Genomic DNA, 16,782 nt, shown 5'->3' with positions numbered 1-16,782 from the left:
CAACAAAAAGATCAAAGCTTTCGTGTCTAATTATAGCAGTAGCCACCAAAGGAGTCTCCAAGTCTTAATTCTCTCGAAGGGTACGCGAAATCCTGTCCTTACAAAGCTCTCTGAGGCCATCAGGCTTTGTGGGGTTTGCCTGATATATTAAAAAATAAAAAAAGGATTAATAAGGTCAAAATGTATGCCACCTCAACGCCTACCAACAAATGTGTAAAAATAAAAAAATAGCCCCCCAGGGCACTTCTTCACTGGCAAAGGACGGACGCTGTCAAATCTGATAGAGCAGAGGTCGTGAATTCGAAACATGGGGCTCTTGGAAGGCAAGAATTTATTCTTGAAAGGCAAGGGAACATTTGGAAGGCAAGGATTTATTTTTGGAAGGCAAGTGGGAACTTGGAAGGCAAGGATTATTCTTGGAAGGCAAGGTGCAACTTGGATTGGCTTGCTTGGCACTTTGTCAGACCAGGTGGGGAGCGCTCGGACCCTGGCCAGTTGGAGGCACATCCTGCGATTAACCGGACTGTGTGAAGAGGGGCCGGATCACAGACCCAAGGATTAGTCTAGAATAGGACACCTTGTAAAAAAAAAAAAAAACAAATGTGTAAAAATATATTTTTGTACAAGTAACTTACTTGAAAAAAAAAAAAAAAAAAAGGAAACACAAATCTGTACCTAACTAAAAATATTGGAGGGTCATCAGCAGGAAAGCACTGGAATCGGTGCCTCCCACTCCACTTTCTCTGACCTTTAACCGTCTATGTTATACCATTGGTCCCTTTTGTGGGGATCTTCTGTAAGTATGAAAAAATTAATAAACTATGAACAGTAAAAATGAAAATTCAAAAACAATCAAGTCAACAATAGATGACAAAAGGATTAAAAAGAAAGATCTTAAAGGTGCTTTTTCATTTTGAGTGATTGATGAGGGATTCTGGTTCTGCTTTTACTTCTTTTCAAATAGTATTTTGAATCAACTTCCTAGCTCTATAATCAGATAAAATAATTTCAAAAAATTATACGAATATATTCAAAAATAACTTTTTTAATATTAGAAGTAACTCTTAACTTTTTCAAAAATCATAACAAATGAGCTCTAAGCATTCGAGAGCTTAAGCCGTTAAATATATAATTGTTATTGTATTAAAATGTTGCTTTTATGAAAGGCTATTAATCCAAAACGTTATTAAACAACCACCAATAAGAACCAACTTGTGCACATTATTATTAGCCCTAAGGGACATAGCCCAATGGTGGAAAAAACAGGAGCGATGTTATCTCACGCTTTGCTGACAATCGCAGTGTGGGGGTTCGATTCTTGAGACATGGAATTAAATTTCTTGTAAACACAATATACAGACAGCTCTTGTTCCCTGGCCTACTGTAGCACATCTCGAGATTTACCTCCCTCACAAAGTTTTAGGGGCGGGACGATGAGGGCCCTCATGATTGGAGTTCAACTTTTATTTATTATTTTTTTTTTTCAACTTGTGCATATTATTAATCCATCCCAGCATTGATATGGAGTCGTTTGTTGATAGGTCAGCATCCATTTCTTGTCATCACCTATAAACATGCCACATCAAGATTCTTTTCTATTAACCCACTTTTTATATATTTATTTTCGAATTGGTGCTAATAAAATCTAGTACGAAGATGGCCTTAAATATATATTAAAAAAAAATTGAGTTATCATCTTATAAATTTTTCAGGACTAAATTTCAATTCTCAATAATAGTCAAGGGATCCATGATCTTCTCTTGCCTGGAGATGTGCAAATATTTTATGTTTTGCCTAAATATGCCATCTACCAATTATTCTCTTTCCTATAACCAATGTTTGGCTTAGAAAAGTTTAATTTAGTATAAGACAAACAAATGTTCCATAGTGTTTCTGTTATTCTGTAAAAATGTCATAATATTCCATGTGGAGAAATGGGCAATTGTAAAGATTTGTAAGGAATAAAGGGGATTCACGAGATCTTAGTATTCTTTGAAATTTGTGTTAGCAATAAGATTTTGATCACAATGTCTTGACCATATTGAAAGATTTTTTTTTTATCATTATTATTTACGTCTCATTCTAATAGAAATCTTGACTTTAATCGTTAGAGATATGATTTCACGATCTTATAAAGGTAGAGGAGTCAAAGCCTCGTTTTTAAAGATCAGGAACCTACATTCACACTTCTTTAAAGATTGAGGAGTCTAGCCTTAATTTTTCCTTATTAATTTCGTCAATGCTTATTGTAACTTTCTTGACAATTAAACTCTTTTTTTAATGTCACGTTAATTATAGTCAACTTTCAGAAATGTATTTCAAATTGCTGCTTGTTGATAAGCTATTCAAGAATTCAATTTTATTGAATATGTCTCCCAAGTCATTTTTAAAGTCCAATTAATAATTAAAATTTTCAGTCATGGTCCATGCATTGATTGTTTGACAATATGTTTAGCTAATTATCTTAATTTCTCAAATATACTTTGAACTACATCTTATATTATTTGATCTTATTCAAACATATAAATTAGGGTGAATGAAGAATGATCTGATCAAGATTTTTTATTTTATTTTATTTTATTTTTTTGGTAATAACCAAAATGGTTATACAACTCAAACGTAAACTAATTCTACGCACTTTTTTTGTATCGAACACGTTTAGTGAGAACTCAAGTTCAAGTGATGGGCAAAAGGCTCATCTTCTGATGTAAAAAGTTGATGAAACACTCAAAAGCTACAAGATTAAATCATAGTGACAATGCCCATATTGCTGATGGCTCAGTCACGAAAACTTTTGTATCACAGGGAGAATATTGTTCTAATTTTCCAATCATTTTATTTTTTTACCTTTTTGAATTATTGATCTTATCAATGCTTATAATAGTTTTCTTGACAATTAAACTCCGTCGAGATGATATTAAGCCTATGTGTTATGAGTTGGGTTGTCCCGCTATTTCTTACAGTGTTTGGGCTTATTAAATAGTATTTTACTCTGCCCATTTGATTAATCGCATTCTTTGGTTATATGACTTATGCCTCAACTTAAGGGCTGATATCTGCCATACGCATAGCTCACTTGCAACCCTTTGATCTGTGTCATTTCGTCGGGGCATTTATACTTTGGATGTTCCATCTTTGAGAGAGACTATTCATTCTTCTTCTTCTCTCGAATGTTTTTTCCTGTGTGAACTAGGATTTCTCTGAAATTGGTAAATTTTCATCTTAGTGACGTAATCTGTGTATTGTTGAATATTGAGGGTTGTTTAGTACAATTTGTGAGAGAGATTTTGGTTGCCAAGTTTGTAAAATGAGAGGCTAGAGAGAATTTGAAGAATTAATTGATTTCTTCATACATTTGTACGATTTCTTGGTGATTTTAATGGATTTAAAGCCTAATAGCTTAGTTGATGCACAACGGGCGAGTACATCTTTGTGATTGAGAATTCTGACCTTGTACAGGTGAAAAATCTTCTGTGTTGTTGTTCTTTAATATTTTGTATTTTTGTGTTTTTTTAACGATTCAAACAAAAGTTTTTACACAATAGGACCAACACTATGTTTGGTTTAGTTAAAAGTTATGAAAATTTAAGTCAAAGTTAATAATTAATTTTAATCATACATTTGTGAGACATAAATTTTTTATCAACGTGATATTTCATCAATTGTTATTAAAATCTAACAGAAAATTTGATTTTAACAAAACAAACTTGGACTAATTAATATAGTCAACTTTCAGAAATTTATTCCAAATGGGTGCTAGTTGATAAGTGAGACAAAAATTTAAATTTCTTGAATTGGTCTCCCAAGTCATTAGGATTGTGTGTGTGTGTGTGTGTGTGTGTTTTTTTTTTTTTTTTTTTAATTCCCAATTACAAATACAGTACATGATTGAATTTGCAGTCATGGTTCATGAATTGACGATTTGACATTTTTTATTGGTGTAGTTATAAATGTTTATATATTATGGGTAGACAATTATATTGTTGTAGTTATTAATATTTATATATTTTCAATTCACCTAATGATCTTTCAATTAAAGTACATCTTCTTTTGCTTTATGTTGTTTATTTGGTGGAGATTAAAATTAAATATTTAGTAAATTTTGTTAGAAATTAATGAAACGTGTGATTGAAAATATATGAATTCCATAAAATGTTTAATTGAAATATTGTAAATCCTACAAAACATGTAATTCAAATTATTTGTTGATTTTTACTTGAAATTTCTCAAAATTTTTGTTACTAAACATATTTTTAATTAGGACGTTCAAGTTTGAAGAATTTTGACATTTTGGTACAAAGATTTCCAAACTAATGATGCAAATTTGGGCATATCTAGAATCAACATAACATTTTTCATTCAATGCAAATGACAAAATTGAAAATTTGGAAGACAAAATTAGAGGCGTGTAAAAGACGTTCTTTGTGTGCTTTATATTAGATTTAACATGGTCTAGAAAAAAAAATTCATCGGTATATGTCCACCACCGTCAGTATTTGGGGGGCGGGGGGATTAATGTTATATGACGTTATTGATGCTAAAATATCGTCTTATGTAACAACACGTAATAAGTTTAATTAAATGGACCTCACAGGACCAATTAAACGTTTAATGTTACCTATATACCACATAGGATGGCGGTATAGCACATAGTATTGTTGTAAAAAGGGGGCCAAAGTTCGTTCTGGATATTAAAATTGAAATTGACTCTGAATCGACCAATTCTTGATTTTAGAAGCTAAAACATTTTAAAATTGAAAGAAAACCGAACAGAATTGAACAAATCAATTTGACTTAATTCTGATTTTGTTCGATCAAGTTTTTTGCCCACTCCTACTCTCCTAAATTGATTTTAGTTTTTTTGCCCACCCCTAGATGGTCAATTATCCTTGGGAAATGCTTACAGAAGTCTTACGGACCCCTCACGGATCGGTCTCACATGAAAAAAAAAAAAAAAATTATGCCAAAATCCACGCATGTGTGATCTGGCGGGGGTCAGTAAAACAAAACCCTGTACATGTAGTAAGTGGACATTACCCTTCGAGAAAGTAAGCGATTTACCAAAGACGCCCTATTTGCAGGGTAGGACTCAATGCTGGCATTGACCTTTCTTTACCAAACACAGCCAATCCTCTACTCCCTACACAAGTAACACCACCCTCGCATCCGGGCCACCACCCCCCAAGAAGAGAAGAAAAAACTGTTGCCGGCACGATAGAGATCAAGACTCAAAGAGTATATCGCAAACTGAAATGGGTATCTTCAATTTTCTGCTTTTAACTATCACTTTGCTCCTGAACCTCTTACTTCTAGCTGCCACCGCTTACAATGTGGGAGATCACGTCCCCCTTTTTGTCAACAAAGTTGGCCCTCTTCACAATCCCAGGTATCATTTCCCCTGCCCAGATCTTAATTCATCACATCCATCAAATTATTATTAATATTATTTTATTTTATTTTTTGCATTTTCTTGCTTATATGAATGGGTTTAATTCTGAGTTATTAAAGTAAAAAGATTATAAAAAGAGCCATTTTTATTTTTGGTTATTTTACTAGCTGAACTTTAGCAATTTGAAATGAGGACATTGAATGTATGATCTCAATTTTAAAGCATGCTGGCTGTAATTCACTTCTTTTCCCTCATAAGGGATTTTGGTTCTGGCTACTTTATTTTTGATGAATGGACATGTGGAATAAGCTGGCTAAAAGAGACGAATGCTACTTTAGTTTGTCCATTTTAACATGATGACATAATTTATCAGGAGAAATGGTTGGAGGCTTCCACAAAATATGTCTTCGACATTTGCGTAACTCTTGAATCTGAATGATGAAATGTTGAAAATATTTGCATCAACCAAGGAAAATGGAGAAGAAAATTTCAGAAAATATAATCGAGAAGATGAAGAACACAACGAACATGAAGGCTCGAATGCGTAATCGCTGTCCTCAAACTATATTTGCCTCCTCTCGGGATTATTTGAGTGCTTAAGGATTTTGGCAAATGGTTTGTAGGATTATATCAAGCCTTGTAAAGGATCTAGCACTAAAGCATAAGCGTGATCCTCCAAAACTTTAAGAACACAGGGAAGAATTGAATATGAATGAGAAATCAAGTGTTTGATTTAATGTAGAATAATATTTGGATCACAAGGTATTTTTCTCATGTTTGTAATGGTTTTTACACCCTTGAAATAATCACGAATCACCTATATAAAACCATGAAACAAGGCTATGCGAAGTGGTGCCAATTCATAATTGAAAAGCCTCCAATTTCAAACCACAACCGCCTCCAACGGTCACTCCGGAACTACCATGCGACCGCATGGTATAACTCCATGCAGTCGCATGGAGTACTCGAAACTGGGCTTCCATTCTCGGGTGATGTACATGCAACCGCATGGCACATGTAATGGGCCTCCGGTTGGTTTTCCATTTTGCTTTTGTTCCATTTCCATTCCACTTCATTTTTCCATTGAATTTTCGAACAACAATTTCAACATGAAATATATGTGATCTGTTGTCTGTAGGGGTGGGTGCGGGTCGGTTTGGTTCGGTTCTCTTTAGAACCGAATCGAACCGAACCAAAATTTTCGGGTATCTAGTAAATGGAATCGTTGGGTCCAAATATAATTATGGAACCGTTCGGGTTCGGTTCAGTTCGGTTCCGTTCCGTTCTGTACTATAATTAAAATTTTTAACATTTATAACAATATTATATAAATAAAACTAATGATACATTCAATGGTTTTGGAATGTTAGAGACTAGTAAACTACCTTGTTCAAATGATCGCTACAATCAAAGTTTTGGTCAGCGGAGGTCACAGTGTCGGGCGATGATTGTATAGGTTTTGGAATATTAGCGAAGTTGGGAGAGTGAGAACGAGAGTCAAGACAACGTTATGCACTTTAGTGTAGGTGTTTAGGGTTATTTAGTGGATTGGATCTTGTTGGGCTAAGAAATGAAACAATAAAATGGGTAATTGGGCCAAAAATTAAAAAATTAGAAATGAAATAAATTATTGGGCCAAAAATTTGGATTTAGAAATTATTAATTTGTTTAGAAAAAATTAAAATTAAAATAATTTGATTTACTCAATATAAAAAAAAAATTAGAAAGATTCGGATCTTATTCGATTTTTCGGTTCTTGGTCTAGAACTGATAACCGAACCGTACCCGTCGGTTCTCAATTCAGATACCCGTTCGGGTATTTAATTTGACAAGAACCGTCGGGTTCGGTTCGGTTCGGGAGATTTGCCCAGCCCTAGTTGTCTGTACCCGTGGGGATAGTTATCATTGAGTTTTTATCAGTTCTTCATTGCATGATCATAATAAGCTGATTATTGATATTATTCTTATGCAATGTTTAGTTTAGTAGAATTGGGGCTTTCTAATTTGGTTTTTGCTAATCAATTCAGATTAGATTCTAATTCCGATTCCCAAGATCTTTTCTAATTTCCTTCCATTCTACTGAATGCAATATTTGAAGTACTATGTGAGGAGTTATAATAGAAATTAGAAGGTTACACCCAGATTGAAATGCTCGAGTTTTCTCATAGAATTTTATGTTGGCATGTAACTTGGAAATTTACTGTTTTATTGGCCGCCCATGAGCTGTCATTTGTGTTTTCTATGTTGACTTCAAGGTTTTGTTGCTATCTTGCTGATAAAAATGTATTCCATTGTCAATTTATCCTTTAATAGTTTTAGCAGTGAGGGGCTGTAGCCTGTGTAGTTGTCTTTCTGGTTATTGACTCCATAAAATATGTCAACTAGGATGAGTTCCTCTAGTGATATGAATATACCATTCTCCTAGTCCAAATTTAATTTTGCATCTTTCCTGTCTGTGTCACTTGGATTAGTATTTATTTAAGATTTTGTGGTTATCCTGTTTGCATTTATCATGTCTGATATTGTTCTGCTCGTTGTTCACTTGCAGTGAAACATACCAATATTATGAAATGCCTTTCTGTCGCCCAGGTTAGATATGCACACTAATCTTGTAAGCTTCCAATTACAAATGGTTGAAGAACTTCTAATGTTTCCTTTTTATGGTTCATATCAACTACGAGTATGTGTGGCTTTAGCATAAATACCATAATTGGTGTATAGTGTAATATTTTTCTTTTCTTTTCTTTCTTTTTGCTGCCATGTGCATGGAAAGCTCCATGCAAACTGACACCACATTGCATAATGTGGGGATTTTTGCGAGCAAGCACTGAAACCCCTTTTTTTGGGTACATCCATCTGGTATTCTGCAGCCTATTAACCATACCTTCTTGTATAGATTTTGATGTATGCCTATATATGCAGGCTTATCCCATTTGTTATTAAAATATTGATTATCTTAATTAAGGTATGTGCCTCAAGGTGCTATTTTACTAGGCAGATGCCTCACAAGGTGTGACGTGTATGCTTCTGAGTAAACCAAAAGTTTAGGTTTTCTCTTTGTATGTTGTCCCACAAAGCAAAAAAAGCCTGTTGTTTCAATAGCAGGACACAGCAACCTAAACCTTTTGAATATAATTATTTATGGAATCTAACCCCACTACGAGTACATGTACAAAAGATGATGAAAATCATTTATGATACTAAACATGATCTTAACAGTCTATGTTTCCACATTAAGTGCTTTCTTGGTAAAGCTTAATAAGTTGCTAAAGAGTTGAGGTCAAAGTCAATAAATAATTTTAATCACATATTTTATGGGACCTAAAACTTTTATTAATTTTTCAACTACAAATTTCATCAACTTTTATCAAAATTTGCTAAAACTCTTATCAAAACCTTTATCAAACAACACCTAAGTCTTCAATTCAGTTTGTAAGTTGATTGACTTGCAAGTGCAAGTGTCTTTAAGCCATTTGGCACGATCATCATTTGCCCCCCTTTTTTTGGTACAGAACGGCTTTTTGAAAAGAAGGAAACTCTTGGGGAAGTTTTGAATGGCGATCGTTTGACAAATGCTCTATATAAGTTGGAATTTGCAGTGAACAAAACTGGGGTAGTTCTTTGCAACAGGAAGCTTGATAGGGGCAATGTAGCAAAATTCAGGGATGCTATAATGAATGACTTTTACTTTCAGATGTACTATGATGATCTTCCTTTGTGGGCTTTCATTGGCAAAGTTGAAGATGAAAGCTGGGCTGTTGATGGTAAGGGGCCAAAGTATTTTCTCTTTAAGCACGTTCAGTTTGATGCTCTTTATAATGGCAACCAAGTCATAGAAATTCGTGCCTTTGGTGATCCAAGTCAGGTATTAGATGTGACAGAAGATGTTGACTTTGATGTTGAGTTCGTATATTCAGTGTTCTGGAAAGACATCTCTACTCCATACAAGAACAGAATGGACAGATACTCACAGACTTCTATGATGCCTATACTCCGAAAAACTCATTGGTTCTCATGTGTTAATTCAATCGTTATGATTATTCTCGTTATGGGTCTGCTTACTGTGCTTTTCATGCGGCATCTCAAGAATGATATGAGAAAGTAATTTTCTGGGCTTTGATACTAACTACTGGTCCTGGTGCCTCTGCTAGTTATACCAATCCCTGTGACGTGCTTGATTTCACTGGACTCAAGACTGACTTTCTTCTTTTAATTTTCGTCTTTTATTTGGTTTTCAGATGGTCGGCTGGAGCTGAAGACGAGGAGAAAGAGGTTGGTTGGAAATACATTCACAGTGATGTGTTCAGATGTCCCACCAACATGCCATTATTTTGTGCTGTTTTGGGCTCCGGTACACAATTGTTGACTCTGTATGCGGTTTTCTTCTTTCTTTTCTTTAGTTTAAACTCTGTTCTACATTATGTAACACTCTTTTAACCACATGTACATAAAATTTAAATTTGGTAGCTACGATATCATAAAGTGATCTAATGATCTTTTTGGTAGCTACAATATTGAGAATGTTTTGTAGCCTGTGGATGCTAGTTCTGTTTTATCTTTAAGCATGCATCTCAAGAAGCCTTGACCCAGCAACTGTCGTCTTTTTTACTGTCAATGTTGCATGTTAAATAATTTCGATGACAGCTATATTTCTGTTTAGAGTAGTCCAGCGTTACAGGGATAATCAGAAGAATCTAGGTGACCTTATTTTTCAACACAACTGAATGATTGTCTTGGACCTAAGATACCTTCTTTCAAATCCTACTAGAAAATGGTAGAAAGATTCACTTGCATTTTGGGAAGCTGTGATTGTAGAATTTGCCTCCCATCTTGCTTCTGTTCTCCATATTTGCCTTGTGTCTATTGTCCTCCCTATTGATCATTAGCCATATAAGAAAGTGAAATAAGGTCTTATTCTTGTCCTCAACTAAAATATAACAGGAGAAGAGAAAAAGAAAATAATAAAAAATTATCTGACTTTGGTCTTCGTGGAACCATTAATGTTTCAATTGATGTTGAGGTGTACCGTGAAACCACCTTGTTTCATGTTGCTATCATTCTGTAATTTACCTATAATTGTCAATATTTGTGTAAACAACTTCTCAAAATTGTGTTTAAAGTACTTTTCTTGACACACTGATCATAGAGTGGTCATGCTAGGCTGTATTACTCAAGTGGGTTTCTTTTCTGTAACTTAGGGCACCCATCTCCGTGGTTGAGCGACCTAAATTTTAAGATTCATCAAGGGGAATGATGCGAAAGGTTTTTTTATTTGCTCATGTTAACCATGTGAGTGATTTGCTTCTGGTTCTACAGGGTTTTTGCCTTATTTGTTTTGGCTTTTCTGGGCATCCTCTATCCATACAGCCATGGCGTAATCTATACTTCTATATTTGGAATTTACACTCTTACATCTGCAATTGCTGGCTATAGCAGTGCATCAATCTACAGTCAATTTGTTGAAACTGGATGGGTAATAATGTCGATTTGCCAGCTCCATAAATACATCTCTATTGCTTTTAGATTTCTTAACTGAAAGTGATTGCATTATGTAACTTTTGCAGCAAAGAAGCATTCTTCTGGCTGGATTGCTTTTCCCCGTTCCATTTCTCTTCACTGTATTTATCCTTAACTCACTGGCCTTATATTTTGGGGTGACTGCAGCTCTTCCATTTGGAACCATATTTGTCATATTTCTCATATATACTCTTGTTGCAATTCCATTACTTGCCATTGCTGGGATGGTTGGCCACCACTATACGTCTGGATTCCAAGCACCTTCGGTCACAAAAAAGTACCGAAGAGAGATTCCATTGCTGGCTTGGTACCGGAAAATCCCAGCTGAAATGTTTCTTGGAGGGCTTTTACCTTTCAGTGCTACAGTCCTCGAGTTTCACCACTTGTGTGCTACAGTATGGGGATATAAAATATCTACTCTTCCTGGCATTTTGTTCATTGCATTTGCCAGTCTTGTCATTCTCACCACAATGCTAAGTGTTGGCTTGACATTCTTTCAACTGGCAGTGGAAGACCATGAATGGTGGTGGAGGTATGTTCAATAGAGCATTTTCTGTTTATTTCCACACCAGAGTTCAGTCTTTTTGGACTAGGCACATATTTTTACATGGTTTAGTTCTGTTTTATAATGGACAATTTCCTTGTTCTTCACAAGTTGCGTATTAATTATATTTTCTCCAGAATTTGACTTGAAATTGTTTTCACAGCAAGTCATTTAAATTAATTTTTAGCAGAATATGTAATGAAGTACAAATATATTATGTCAAATTAGATCAGGCTGATCTCAATAAACTTACGTTTCTTGAAGTACTCATCGTGGTAGTAAAGAGGTAACATGAGGCATGAAACTTATATGTGGATGTGAAGTGGACCTGGTTGTTTTAAATTTTTAATCCTTAGGTTGATAATAAGTAGATTCACAAGGAGTATCGAGATAAGGATCTTGAGTTAGGAGTCATTACTTGGTTTCACTATGTGCTCAAAAGACAATAGTTTTGTTTTCAGTGTTTGCTGAATCAGATTGTGATAATACCGTTTCAAACTAGAAATCACATATTGTGTCAAGAGTCTTGGTGTTTGAAGCCCTCATCTGATCTTTCACACAGTATACTTGCGACGTTTTGAAACTTGAGCGACTTTATTTCAACTTTGGCCATATATGACTCTATATTACATTTATGCTAATTTAGAGGCTTTTGCAATTTAAGTAATTATGGAGACTTTTTCTCGTTTTTGTCTTATCCTTCTATAGTTCTATTTGTTCACAGTCGAAACCTGTTTTCTCCATCTCCATGGCTGCCCCACCCATCAAATTTTGACACTTCATTATTATTTTTTTAAGTGCCAAAATTTTAGTGGGACATATATCAGTGTCATAAAAGAAAACCATGTCCCACTAAATTTTTGACACTTGAAATTTTAATGATGTGTCAAAATTTGATTGGTGGGACAGCCATGAGGACAGAGAGATAGGGACAGCAAATCTAGACTCATTTGTACGTGTATATAGCCATACTGATCCTGTTAAACTTCTTCGGTTCAGGTCTGTATTGCGTGGGGGATCGACAGCTCTATTCATGTTTGCCTATTGCATATATTTCTACCTCAAATCAAATATGAGCGGTGTTTTGCAAACATTCTTCTTTTTCGGCTACAGTGCTTGCATGTGCTATGCATTTTTCTTGATGCTTGGAGCATTGAGTTTTCGAGCTTCTTTAATTTTTGTTCGGCACATATACCTTGGTGTCAAAAGTGAGTGAGCTTGCAGTTGCTCGGTGCCATGGCAGACGACCTTTGGAAGTTTAGAAATCAAAAGACCAAGAAAACATGTACTCGATCTTTTAATTTGTACAAAATTGGTTGACAGTATACAATGTTAGATGCTTTGAAATTGTCATTCGTGACATCCAATTCCCGATTCTTATACACGAGTACCCTTGCCTTTTAAATTGTTTTAGGAGAATATTTTTTCATATCAATTCTGGTCTTTGGTTGCTTTGTGGAAAATACTGGTAGAGGTTTGACTTTTAGAGCTTGTTTATGATGGTTGTAATGGGTTGATTTCAAGAATTAGCAACAAGAATTGCGATGTTGAATGAACTTTAGTTATTTCTTTTCATATGTCAACCAACCCCACCCCACCTCCAATTTTCGTAGTTGCTCAAGTACGGATAAGGGGGGTCAATGTAGGTTGACCGGTAACATAAAACTTCGTCAGATTTTGTAGCATGAAACTTAAACATATTTTTAGTTTAAACGGATGTAGCAAAGTACTAAATAAAGTAACAGATAAATATTAGTTGAGTACTGATGTTCATACCGTAAATTGTATATTTACAATAGAAAAACTGAATGTGTGTTGGGATGAACTCAAATAAAAATTGGAACAAAGTTGAGGAGAAATGTCGTACAGTGATATTACATGTACAATTAAAGTTGACAACTACACACATGGGGAAGGAGTCCACGCTGAATAAAATAATCGTGAATCCCCCCCTCTTGTGAGTACGTTGTTGACCCCAATTGTACGACTAGAATAATTCAATATTGCAATACTTATGGCATAATTCAGTTTGGGAAAGGGCACAAAACTTGGGTTGAAATGCTGTGCCCAATCCTGTTTCACTAGTATCGGTTGAGCCTCCGGTCCGGTTCAATAAATTAGTAAAGTAAAATTGTGAAACCCAATTACTCTCTATTTCCTCCGCGAAAACCAAAATAGATTGACGGTGAACAATTCAAAGAAAAACAAAAACCCCAATGGAACCGGGAGCTAGAAGAAGCGGAGGCGGCGTATGGGAAGGTCTCTACAGAGTTTTTATGCGCCGTACCTCCGTCTATGTCACCTTCGTCGTCGTAGGCGCTTTCCTTGGCGAACGCGTTAGTATCGTTAATCATATGTCTGCATCTTGTATAATTTTGTGTGTTCATTGATTTTGGATTTGAAATTTGAATAATATTGAACGAGTTTATTTGTTCCATTAACTTAGGGAAAAAGTTTGGATCTTATTTGATCCAAGAGAATGGTCACTGCGATCTATGTTGTGAAGGGTTACGGGTTTCCTTGCGCCCCTTTTTTTTAATTTGATATATTTATCTTTGTTGATACTGCAGGTGGTGGACTATGGGGTTCATAGGCTGTGGGAGGCCAACAATGTCGGGGTAATGTCAACAACTCATTTTTCTACTGAAGCATATTTTAGTTAATTTATAGATAGTGCATGTGTTTTTGTGTTTTGTCTGTTGTATATTTTTTGAATTATAAAAGTATTGGTTATAGGTGTAGTCATAGATCAGTTCTCATGTTCTAATTGGCTCATGGCTTATGATCACAGTTAGAAGCATCTCCAAGTTTCTGTTAGACTGTGAGATATCTTATTAAAATGTTCATCCTGCTATTGAAGCAGATTTATTTTAGCTATAATTGTTTTACCTTCTAGTTTCCAGAAGCTTAAGAGCTCAAAGGAGCTCAGAAAATGCATACTATGTGTAATGAGTGGAATTTCTCTTCCGTCCTATCTCTCCCTCTCTTCTTCTCTCCTTTTTTATTCTGTCCTCTTTAGCCCCTTCTACAATTCTACTGTGATTCATGAGCATCCTTCATCAATTAGTTATAAATTATACCACCTTTACACCTGACCAAGTATATCACTACTTGCACTCTTCCGTGAAGAAAATTACATTCTTGAAATTGCTGCAAGATGTTGTCCCATGTTTAATCTCTATATTGTAACTGTTCTTCTTTTCAAGATTATCTACGATCTACTGTTTTACTTATCATGGGCAATATAGAATGAAGAGTAAAAACAACTAGTAACCCTTGAAGTTTTCCTGGAATTTTGTTCATGCTCCTTAATCTCTCCTTGATGTCTATTTAGCCTTTATTTTTTAAAATGAACTAGATGTGGTGTGTCTGCTAATTTTTCATCATTATAATAAATATCGTTTGCCTGTTTGACTCTAAATGCTAACTGATTTTTCCTTCAACTTTCTAAGAAGTGTCAATCCATTTATTATTAAATGTTTGTTTCTGGAGAACGGCACTTGTTTAGAGTTTATGGGATGATGGAAAAAAAATATTGAAGTTCAGCAAATACTTGCAAAAGTTTCTTGACCGTCAGTATTAACCTCGAGGAAAATACTACAGGACACTTATTCTTCACTTTTCACTTTTCATTAACTTTTATTGAAATTTGTTAAAAGAACTTTTATCAAAAGCTTTGTCATACAACTCTTAAGTAATGAACTTTACAAATATGATTTTTGATATGTAAATAAACTTGTTACCTCAATATTTTATAGCAAGATGGTGTTTGTGAAGGAATAAAACTGGTTTTAGTGTGTATAACTGTGGTGCCCTTCTTCGGGACCTCGTGTACGGATTTTTCATGAAACTTGTCAGCTGTTCCATTTTATGATAAAGTGAGTTCTAACTTCTAATCCAAGACGATCCAATGACTCATAGATTGTTGTTGAACTTATACTGAAAATTTAGGATAGATCTTTCTTCGTGATCCATGTCAAGTGGCTATGACATTATTTTGTATTCATGCTTGAAAATTAGAATTTTGCATGAATCAAAACTTTTAAGTAATATTGAGATCATTTTTGGTTGTGCTTATAAACTAAGTTATTTAAGTTAGCTTCTATTTTCTTTTTCTTTTTTTTAATTTTTTTTCTTTTTTTTTTGCAAAATGTGATTACAGATTTACCTTTTTCAATTAGTGTGATTTCAAAATTTACCTTTTTTAACTAACAGAACAAGTTTGGGACTTACATCTAGAAAAGCAGCGTTTATGCACAGCCACCCATACTAAGTACTTGTTTGGTAGGAATTTTGATAATTGATTTTTTGACTGATAGAGATAAAGTGGGTTCTACCTGTGGGAGAAAAATTTAAAAAATGACGGTTGGAATAATGAAATAACGGTCAAAAAATTGATTCAAATTGGCTTAAAAGCTCTAGCAAACAAGCTCTAAGTGATGTTTGAATGTACGAACATAAAATACTATATTAAATGGCATACAAAGCATCAAAACAACCAAACAAACTCTTTATTCTTTTAGCAAGTTCTTCTCTTACACTGGAAATTTTTTTTATTTTCATTTTCATTATTGACCTTCATGGCTATGAAATTTCACGTTCGTAATGGTCACAGCTGGAGATTTCCATCTTAATTGCTTGCCTTTCATTATGCCATAAATACTTGTATAACATGCTAGTTCGAAGGTCTTTTGTTCAATAGCATCATTGAACTCTAGCTCGGGACTTGATAGATTTCTAATTTAATCTTATTACTGTTTAAATGCAGAAGCGATACGAGGATATTCCAGTTTTGGGACAGAGACAATCTGAATGAAGAGCATCCTCAGCTATCAGTCTGCTTGCTTGTCTGCATCCTGGATTTAAATGATAATTCTTGTTTCGATCTTCCAATAATTGTTACCACCATGCTGGCCACGCTTGGGATCACTGTAAACTATAAAAGCAGTTGAATTTGCAACTGTATTTTTTTGCTTTATGATAGGTCTTTTTGCTAGTTTGAGATGCATTTGCTTATGCTAAATATACAAGAGTTCCTTGATGCCAATTTCATTGACAAAGTACTTTCAGAAAATTATTCAAATATGTTAAAAAGTAGATTTTTAGTCTTTGAAACAGTTTTTTACTTTTCAAATGTCCTATCAAATGGGCCCCAAACGTATTAAACTTCAACAAATTTCTTTTCACCTAGCTTCAGTGGAAGCAATTTTTGGTTTCTTGGTAAGAGATCAATTGTCACTCCCTCGCAGAAAGTATTAGCTTCTACTTCAAATTTTGCATTAATCGATGAGCTCCACCCTCCCATTAGCAAGTCTAAATTTTCAGGTTTACA

General features: G+C 34.6%; 2 protein-coding genes across 2 annotated transcripts; both read left to right on the top strand.

Moving 5' to 3' along the window:
- Positions 1–5,055: 5,055 nt before the first annotated feature.
- LOC111373148 (transmembrane 9 superfamily member 5) lies at positions 5,056–12,934 on the top strand. The gene is made up of 7 exons (XM_022995630.1): positions 5,056–5,386; positions 7,938–7,978; positions 8,902–9,490; positions 9,628–9,759; positions 10,706–10,862; positions 10,954–11,438; positions 12,450–12,934. The coding sequence occupies exons 1-7, from the start codon at positions 5,253–5,255 to the stop codon at positions 12,664–12,666; spliced, it is 1,755 nt and encodes a 584-aa protein (XP_022851398.1). The 5' UTR covers positions 5,056–5,252; the 3' UTR covers positions 12,667–12,934.
- A 537-nt stretch (positions 12,935–13,471) lies between these two features.
- On the top strand, positions 13,472–16,497 carry LOC111373147 (cytochrome b-c1 complex subunit 9-like). The gene is made up of 3 exons (XM_022995629.1): positions 13,472–13,786; positions 14,021–14,068; positions 16,219–16,497. The coding sequence occupies exons 1-3, from the start codon at positions 13,667–13,669 to the stop codon at positions 16,264–16,266; spliced, it is 216 nt and encodes a 71-aa protein (XP_022851397.1). The 5' UTR covers positions 13,472–13,666; the 3' UTR covers positions 16,267–16,497.
- Positions 16,498–16,782: the final 285 nt, after the last annotated feature.

The sequence above is a fragment of the Olea europaea genome, unplaced genomic scaffold (genome assembly GCF_002742605.1).
Source record: "Olea europaea var. sylvestris unplaced genomic scaffold, O_europaea_v1 scaffold1075, whole genome shotgun sequence".
Lineage (NCBI taxonomy): Eukaryota > Viridiplantae > Streptophyta > Magnoliopsida > Lamiales > Oleaceae > Olea > Olea europaea.
This window is presented reverse-complemented; position numbering and strand designations above follow the sequence as displayed.